Raw genomic sequence first — 10,000 nt, 5'->3', positions numbered from 1 at the left:
AGTAGGTGTCCTTGGCTACTGGGGACCGAGCGGGTGAACGATGAGGAAATGTAAGTTTTCCTGCCTGTGGCGCTGGAAAATACTGGCCTATAAACCTCACCAGAGGATAACCACATATTCCAAGGCCGGATAGAAACTCACAAAGCTTTGCTTTTTCGTTCTTGAAAAGAGAGAACGGTCATATAATGCCCTTTAGAGAGACGACCACAGAGAATAACAGACTGAACTGTGTATGTGTGTGTGTGTGTGTGTGTGTGTGTGTGTGTGTGGGAGTGTGTGTGTTGGGGAGGGGGGAGGGTTAGTGGATAGGTGCATTTGTGGGTGGAGTTGTATGTAGGAAACAGACAGGTGGTAGTGGTGTACTTGAATGTCTGTGTTTCTGTGTGTGCTTGTTTGTGTTTGTGTGTGTGTGTGTGTGTATTTGTATGTGTGCATGCGTGCGTGTGTGAAAGTGTGGGAAAGCGTTTGTAACACCAGTTTTATGATGATTATAACTTTCTTTTTATAGACGTGAATTGGCAGTGGAGACCTGAACGTTATGTAAGCTTGTTGAATAGTAGGGGGAATGGTTTAGTTAACCGAGGCTCATAACTGTCAGTGGGGGGGCAGGGATTAGTTAACCGAGGCTCATAACTGTCAGTGAGGGGGGCAGGGTTTAGTTAACCGAGGCTCATAACTGTCAGTGGGGGGGGCAGGGATTAGTTAACCGAGGCTCATAACTGTTAGTGGGGGGGCAGGGATTAGTTAACCGAGGCTCATAACTGTTAGTGGGGGGGGGCAGGGTTTAGTTAACCGAGTCGATAACTGTCAGTGAGGGGGGCAGGGTTTAGTTAACCGAGGCTCATAACTGTTAGTGGGGGGGCAGGGTTTAGTTAACCGAGGCTCATAACTGTCAGTGGCGGGGCAGGGTTTAGTTAACCGAGGCTCATAACTGTCAGTGGGGGGGGCAGGGTTCAGTTAACCGAGGCTCATAACTGTCACCCATGCATGGATATGCCCAGGCCTGCTCCGCTCTGTGACGTGGTAACTAGAGCCACCCCCCCCCCCCTTCTCCACAGGTGGGCATTGTGTCGTACGGAGACAACGTTGGGCACGAGTTCAATCTGAGCCAGTTTCACAACACCCAGGACGCCCTGGTTCACGCCAAGCTCATCCCCCAGAGGACTGGCCTGAGGACCATGACAGCCCAAGGCATCGAAACGGCACGGTATGGGCCCCTGAAACACTGAATCACCAAATTTATTTCATATTGAATATTTATATTACATTTTATTTATTATATGGCAAAGACAGTTTGAGCATTTTGATTGGCTAATGGGTAGTCATGCCAGCCGCGTATTGCCCTCCCCAGCGGTCAATACGGATCCGTATTGCCCTCCAGTGAGGTCATCTTAAAAATTAGCGATTATTTATATTACATTTTATATATTTTAAATTCACTCCTTTATTTTCTGTTCAAATCAGTGAAGAGATGATGATATATCCACTCTAACCTATTTCTATTAGTGGGGAAGTTGGTGATGTGAGGGTGTGTTTCCTGTGTTCATCAATGACCTAGCATTTTCTTTTAGTCTTTCAGTCTCCTCTGTTGTGTTGTGAAATGTCTGTCAATGTGTCTTTTGAGAGATGTAACGCTGTGAGTTTAAAGTTGGAGTATTACAAATGTTTTCACATAATATTCGTAGACACTGTTTCTTATTGTGGTAATTGGATAATGTTTGACCATGGGACAGGAAATAATGATCATTGGCTCTGCCCCCCCACCACAACACACACACACTCACACACACACACACACACACACACACTCACACACACACACACACACACACACACACACACACACAGGAGCGAGGCCTTCACAGTGGAAAGAGGCGCCCGGCTAGACGCCAAGAAAGTCATGGTGATCGTCACAGACGGGGAGTCACACGACAACTACAACCTGAAAGGGGTCATTGATCAGTGCGAGGAGGACGGCATCGAGATGTTCTCCATCGCTGTGAGTCTCCACCTCCGCACACACACACACACACACACACACACACACACACACACACACACACACACACACACACACACACACACCTGTTGAGAAGAGCGCAGATGCAAACACTGTCCTGTCAGTTTGTCCCTCTTCCAGACCTGTCCGTTTGTCCGTCTTCCGGTCCTGTCCGTTTGTCCGACCTCCTGTCCGTTTGTCTGTTTGTGAGACGGCGTTGTGTGTCTTACTTGTGTTTCCCTCCTTCTTCTTTTGGAAAACCGGCCCAAAACTTAAGGAAATAGCCTTTCACCGACATGACAGGACTTTGATTTAGAGTTCTCTTGTGTACACTTGTCAGCCGTCACGCTGGGGAACGGTAAAGCTGTCCGCATGGTTGATTTTCCAGACGGCTATATATAGTCCAGTGGAGTCCAACCATTATAGGACTTTACAACAAACCAGAGATTGGAGCTTGGAATTCCAAAACATGACATTGTTCTCAAACCCATGAAAGCGACAGAGACACAAGTGCAAGTATGTTAGCTATTATTGGGAATATTCCTGAACTGTTTTGGTTAAAGTTCTTTAAAAGACATGGTTCAAAAAAAAGTACTCTAGCTCTAAGCCGTGAAGCTTTAACTACGTTAAAGTAGCATAACGGATTAATTGCTAATTGCTAACGAGATGCTAGCGGCAAGCAAATCTTCTTGAAATATGCTTACTTTGACACTATAACAAACTAGTTAGTCTAACTGTCCTTACCCAGTCAAACATCAAGCTGTTATTTTAAGGTTAAACTACTTATCCTAACCCTTACCCTGAAGTACAATTACTGCATAATGCCACTTTAAGCTATTTGTTCTGCTTTCTCCCTACAGGTCCTCGGTGACTACAACCGGCAAAACAAAAGCCTCGAGCAGGTGAAGTCGTTCATCGAGGAGATCGAGTCGATCGCCAGCCCTCCCAAGGGCGACCACTTCTTCAACGTGTCCGACGAGGTGGCGCTGCTGACCATCGTGGAAGCTCTCGAACAGCGCATCTTCGCTCTGGAAGGTAACTGTTACGATCTGTTCTCCTCCATCCATGTTGACACTTCAGTATGTTTCCGTCATTCATGTAAAAAGATCACTCAAAGCATAAATGTACATTGACAGTTGTTTATTAGCTTACTACAGTAAATCTCACAGTACTGTCAGAACATCAGTGTCTGTGGCATGGCTCAGTAACTGAATGAGCTACACAGGAAACAAACAGGGCTTCTTACAGATTTATCAGGGAACAAATTAAGAGTCCCATTAGTGCGTTTCCCCTTAACTTAAATAACACATAACATGAGTATAATTTACACAATAGGAATAAATAAACAGCAATATAAATTAATACAAATAACCATTGATGAGAACACATAACTCAACAGTAACAAACCCACTCACCCTCTTTCTCTTACTGACTCGAACATCGCATATTCGCTCTGGAAGGTAACAAACCCACTCACCCTCTTCCTCTGACTGACAGCAGCACGTGCGCCACTCCTGGCACGGCTATCTGTTTCACGGTCTTACATTTCCTGACCGATAGCATCTAAACATGAACCATTCCTCATGAATTTTGCAGTTGTCATCCTTCGGGTGTTTGGACCAGAGGAAAACCCCTTTCTTTGCAGAGGCCATGTGTTCATCAAGCACTTTTTAACGCGATTAGAGAATGCATTGTGGGAAACCTGGGGGTGGAACACTCAGTGGGGAGTCTGGGTCTGTTTGTGTTCAGCCCAGAGAAACACAACCCCAATGTGTTAGTCGGGGGTAAAAGAAAACTAGGCAGACCTTTGTTCTTGTCAATAGTTCAGAAATGTGTGAAGGATTTAAAAAAGGGAAAAGAAGAGACAATGAGAGGAGAATCGAACATTCATGTAATGCTTTTTACTTATGCAGATGTAATGTAATATTCCCATTGTCTAATAAATAAAGAATGTAAAAAAGTAAAACAGAGGAACCCAGCGGAACCCAGCGGAACCCAGCGGAACCCAGAGCAGTTGAAATGAGCAAAGGGGAGAGAGAGATGGAGGGAGGCAGAGAGAGAGAGAAATGGAGAAAGGAACAAGGTGAGGGCGGAGTGGGAAAGAAAGAAAGAGAGAGAGAGAGAGAGGGAGAGGGAGAGGGAGAGGGAGAGGGAGAGGCAGAAACAGAGGAACCCAGAGGAACCCAGCAGGATGAGGGGGGTGACGTCTCCTCGACCGTAACGCCTGAATGCCCAGGGAAGTTCTGAGAAGGTCCTGTGTTTATAAGTGCTTTCTTCACTCCATTCTGTCAGCGTGCTCCATGGCGTCTGTTACCATGACGTCTGGTATGGAAGCTCAGTTGTGGTAGAGGCAGACGTCTGATGAAAGAGGCACCAGTGGTGGATGAAGTAGGCATATATACATTCACCTGAGATGAAATGCACCCTGGGAATATCATAACACCAACCCACCCCATTAAATGTAAATGTCCTATCCATATCATATTCCAATATTTCCATCAGGTGCTGTGGTCGTACTATTTTTGTTTCTACATATCATCTCTACGTTGGTTTATTCTCAGTTTCCATAAGAAATATGTCTGTGGGCAAGAAACTGCCTTAACTTATAAAGTACAGTTTCTTTGTTCAGCAATGGATTACATACACTTCTTCATAAAGCGCCTACTCATTAACGATGAGGTGTTCTGTTGACAATAATCAACAATAGACCTAATCAGAATGTTTGTAAACAAAGGTTGCCAAGGTACTTCCGGGTGGATAACTGTCATCCTGTCAACAGCCGAAGTAGTTAATTTACACGGATCAATTAACGTTATAGCAAAATCGTGTTGTGTTTGGGGTTGTAATGCCAAATGTACCCAGGCACGTAAAGGATTATTATTATTATTATAGGAATATTTCAGCAAATTCTAGATTTCAATCGTTAATAATCCTTTTCTAGGTTTACTATCAGCATGGGGCGACGTTATCCACCCGGAAGTAACATATTTGTTGTTATGACGTCACACTGAAAGTTGTATACTTTGTTTTTGTTTTGCAGGTACGTCAGACAAAAACACGTCTCCTCTTCGAATGGAGTATTCCCAGGCCGGGTTCAGTGCTCACGCGTCTAAAGTAAGTCACTGAGGAAAAGGGCACTCAGCTGTCAACCCAGAAATGCACTGAACAATTCTCGTCTTGCTCGGAACGGATGAATTTAAATGCCTTGGCTAAAGTGCCTCCTCTGTCCTCTGCTTCAAAGCGAAGCGTCTTTTATCTTTATCCATCAGTTACACGCCCTCACACACACACACACACACACACAAACACACATGCCCTCTCCCCCTTCAGACTAACGTGCTGACTCACTGTTCCTCAAAGCTTATTTCACATTCTCGTCTCATGAAAGGGACCAGAGGGAGTATGTCGGGACACACACACTAAGGACACGCATTGTGTTCAGCGTAGCAGGACATTTCCTTAGACGCAGGCCGGGCAGTGGACTCACTCACATCAGAGATCTTGCTGAAGACATCAGCTCAGTCACAAAGCATTTCCTGTGTCTGTGTTTCCCGTGTCTGCCAGTAGCAATTAAGTGTGCAAGACTGATATGGAATCAGTTTGACTTGGATTTGGTCGCTGTTAAGAGGACGAGAAAGTTACAACTTAATTAATTTATTCCAGTCTGAACTTAAACCAAAACAAGGCTAAGTCGAACTTTCGAGCTTTGTGTGCTTGAAACCAAAACAAGACCGAGTCGAACCTTCGAGCTTTGTGTGCTTGAAACCAAAACAAGACTAAGTCGAACTTTCGAGCTTTGTGTGCTTGAAACCAAAACAAGACCAAGTCGAACTTTCAAGCTTTGTGTGCATTAAACCAAAACAAGACCGAGTCGAACTTTCGAGATTTGTGGGCTTGAAACCAAAACAAGACTAAGTCGAACTTTCGAGCTTTGTGTGCTTGAAACCAAAACAAGACCAAGTCGAACTTTCGAGCATTGTGTGCTTTAAACCGAAACAAGATTAAGTCAAACTTTCGAGCTTTGTGTGCTTGAAACCAAAACAAGACCAAGTCGAACTTTCGAGCTTTGTGTGCCTGAAACCAAAACAAACGCCTCCGCCAGCGCATTGTCCTGCAGCATTTCCCCTCGCCCCGCCCTCCTCCCTAGAATGTGTTTACTCTTTCGCTGACCCTCCCCTTCCTGTCTGCTTTCCGCTCTGCTTCCTGTGCGGCAGGAGGCCCTGATGCTCGGGGCGGTGGGAGCCTTCGAATGGAACGGCACGGTGGTCATGCAGCAAGATGGGGTCACCGTGGAGCCCCACAAGGCCACCTTCCACGACCCCCTAGAGGAGAGATACGAGGGCATGGCAGGCTATGTGGGTGAGTAGAGCCCTCCGGCGTGGGTGCCTCTTTCTGCACCCCAGTCAAGAAGAGTGTTAAAGAGTGAAGTAAAGTGAATGCACACGTAATAACAGGATCCAATTGTGTTGGAGATTTGTGGCCGGATGACGCTGTGTGAGGGTGAGAAAATAAAGTCAGGTATTTACGTTAACTTTTCGACATTTAGCAGACGCTTTTATCCAAAGCAACATATAAAGGTTTCCTGCCGAGGCTGAGAAATAAAACCCAGGTCCACCACTAAGAGGTCGTCGGTGTTAACCACCAACACCACCAACCACCAACACCTCAAGAGTGGTGAAACACCTCACCAAGTGATGGATGTTTCCATGGGCAGTTACCAAATACAGTGAGTGGATGGCGGGTCTAGAATGGGTCTAGAATGGCATGAGGATGAATTGGCACTGGCTTCATTAAGACCTTCATTAAGACCTCATTTAGACCTCATTAAGACCTCACCCCACTCCTAAATGTCTTATTCTCTCACATTAAGTTGAACATATGGTGATAACTTCACAAGTCGACAGTGTGATGTGTTAATCGTGTTGCGCCGGCAATGGAACTGCATGTAAACACAGGACAGATTTTCCATTGTGGCCATTCCATTCTTGTGAGTGAGACAGTCCTCTCATTTGTTCATCTGAAGTGCAGGACACTTCCAGTCTAAACACTGTTCGGGTTCTGGTGAGCAAGCCATAAACACCAGACCCCCAAACCAAAATGGCCGACAGCCGGACGGACCTAAAATAGGCCCATCTCTCACTGCCTTTCTCCTTTTAAGGGCCCTTTGTCGCACAGCTACTGCTGTCTGAGCCTTACAGGGAAACGTTTGAGCAGTAATAGCGGTATTTAATCTCACATGGTAATCTTTTATAGACAAGCACACTGACTGTAAACACAGGGAACAGCTGGAGGTGAGCAGAAAAGCGCAACATGGTGGCTGAATTACTGACGACTGTTTTGTTGCTGCCGCCTCGTTCACACAGTGATTTTACTACGTCCTCCAAACGCTCACACATTAAAACCAGCTGTAGGAGAAATCAAGTGTGTGTGTGTAAACCTCCTACATTAAGGATCTAATCAGGCATCAGGTACATTGTTATGAAGAAATGGCCTGTCTTGTTGTTGTTGATTGCATATGGTACATTTATGTCATGCATACACTGCAAAAAATGCCCCTCTAGATTTAAGACAAATAATTACATATTTAAGCAGGATTTTGCTTAAAACAAGCAAATTTGGCTGCCAGTGCGTTAAGCAAATTTGGCTTGTTAAGATTTCTTAAAATAAGTAATATTTGCTTGAAATAGGTAAAAATAACCTTACCAAGAGAGCACTAGGTAAGTACAATTTAGCTAGAAACAAGACCAACTAGATTTTTCATCTCAATATAAGAGTAATAACACTAGGTTAGAAAAGCATTTTTTGCAGTGTACCAACTGTGTCTGTTTCTCAAAAACAAATTGGTGTTTTAAACATTGCTACTAAAACTTGACATTCTATGTTGTAGCGCAACAAAGCTTATGGAAGATAGAACCCAGAACAGTACAGTTTGACCTGCTAAGCCTCTGTGTTTCTCTGTCTTCAGGTTACGACGTGCAATCAGCCTCAACGCCCCACGGCGTCCTCTACATCACCGGTGCCCCGCGTTACAACCACACCGGCCGCGTGACCATCTACCGCTTCGACGGACAAAACATCACCGTCACACAAACCCTCGAGGGACAGCAGGTGGGTCACATCACGTCACACAAACCCTAAAGAGACAGCAGGTGGGTCACATCACGTCACACAAATCCTAAAGCGACAGCAGGTCGGTAACATCACGTCACACAAACCCTTAAGAGACAGCAGGTCGGTAACATCACGTCACACAAACCCTGGAGGGACAGCAGGTGGGTAACATTACCGTCACACAAACCCTGAAGAGACAGCAGGTCGATCACATCCTCCACCATCAATATGTCTACCCCTGGTCACCTCCGACCTCAGACATAAACAGTCTGATTAAAGATTAGACGTCATTCTCTTATTTCATCGGGTTGATCGATCTTATTCCATCAGGTTGATTCATCTTATTTCATCAGGTTTATTCATGTTATTTCATCAGTGTGATTAATGGCTGTCTGTGTTTCCTCTGGCCAGATCGGTTCCTACTTCGGCAGCGTGCTGCAGACGGTGGACGTGGACATGGACTCCTACACAGACCTGCTCCTGGTCGGGGCCCCCATGTACATGGGCCCCGAGAGGGATGAGCAGGGTCAGGTGTACGTCTTCAAACTGAACAAGGTATGTGTGTGGGTCTGTGTGTGTATGTGTGTACGTGCGTGTGCATGTATGTCTGTGTGTGTGTGTGAATGTGTATGTGGGGGTGTGTGTGCATGAGTGTGAGTGTGAGTGAGTGTGTGAGTGTGAGTGTGAGTGTGTGTGTGTGTGTGTGTGTCTGTCTGTGTTTGTGTGTGTGTGTGTGTGTGTGTGTGTGTGTGTGTGTGTGTGTGTGGTCTTGTGCAGCTGAGTGTGTATCTTGGGGTCGTGTACAGTATACTTGAGTTGAATTATTTACGCTATCTTATGCAAGCGATGACATGGCACTGTATATAAACTGGATGGATGCGTACTGAGTTGGACTGAACACTGACATGTGGTTTTGTGTCTTGTGCAAGAGCTGCCTCTTGCACAGACATACACTCAGTGCCCTGTGTACAGTATGCTTGTATACTGTGTGTTTCTAAGGCTGAAGGGAACAGAGGAACGAGCGTGTGTGTGTGTGTGTGTGTGTGTGTGTGTGTGTGTGTGTGTGTGTGTGTGTGTGTTTCTGAGGCTGACACACATATTTGAGAGCATGTGTTTGCTGTTAATCCCCTGATTTGAATCAATTCGGAGGCCACTCTCCCTCTCTGCCCAAAGGCCAAGAAGTCGAATCTAAATCCCTTAACGGTGTGTTTGTGGAGCAAGGTTGGGGTTGTGGAGGGGAACTCCGTTGAATCTGCCCTTTGGTGGAGACCTACAGTACACTGAACTGTTCACATGACTCGAGAAAGATCCCGGGCCTTTGATAACCATAGCATGCAGTTTAACTCATGTAAGGTTGTTGTCATGGTAGCCATATCATGCAGTTAAACTCAACGAGGTTGTTGTCATAGTCAAGTATGTTCAGATGGAATACATAGGGATGCAATGGTAAACACAACTTAAGTTATAGTGTACCAAATTTTCCAAAAATTCAGATTTGTTCTAAATAACTGAAGACAGCTTGATAGACAAAATTGTTAATTTTAAAACCTAAAACCACATGGGTTTATGACAGAAACAAGTGATTTTCTGACAGCACAAGTCCCTCTTATACTGGAAATATCCTGTCCACTTTGCATTTAAGGGTCAGTCCGCAATTCTAATGCCATAGACTTTTTGTCAAATTTAGTGAGTAGCTGTCCATTCAGTGTTTGTGCTTGAACTCTTTGACCTCTGGTGTTTGTACGCAGTCCTGTCTCTGTAAATAGGAAACAAACATAGTTTATTTATAGAACCATAAAAACAAACAAACAATCAACAATCCCAACCTATCAACATGGTGCTTCTGGAACACGGAAATAGGAAGGGGGGGGGGGGGGGGGGGTTGTGTTG

General features: G+C 45.2%; 1 protein-coding gene across 1 annotated transcript in view; it reads left to right on the top strand.

The window, feature by feature from the left end:
- itga1 (integrin, alpha 1) overlaps positions 1-10,000 on the top strand; it is a 63,734-nt gene that overhangs the window by 29,418 nt on the left and 24,316 nt on the right. Inside the window, exons 7-13 of the mRNA XM_080841641.1 lie at positions 1,059-1,207; positions 1,849-1,999; positions 2,860-3,034; positions 5,040-5,113; positions 6,214-6,358; positions 7,965-8,107; positions 8,522-8,665. Coding sequence (XP_080697767.1) covers positions 1,059-1,207; positions 1,849-1,999; positions 2,860-3,034; positions 5,040-5,113; positions 6,214-6,358; positions 7,965-8,107; positions 8,522-8,665 — 981 coding nt within the window. The remainder of the gene's footprint in view (positions 1-1,058; positions 1,208-1,848; positions 2,000-2,859; positions 3,035-5,039; positions 5,114-6,213; positions 6,359-7,964; positions 8,108-8,521; positions 8,666-10,000) is intronic.

This window comes from Sprattus sprattus, assembly GCF_963457725.1.
Source record: "Sprattus sprattus genome assembly, chromosome: 7".
In the NCBI taxonomy this organism is placed as follows: domain Eukaryota; kingdom Metazoa; phylum Chordata; class Actinopteri; order Clupeiformes; family Clupeidae; genus Sprattus; species Sprattus sprattus.
This window is presented reverse-complemented; position numbering and strand designations above follow the sequence as displayed.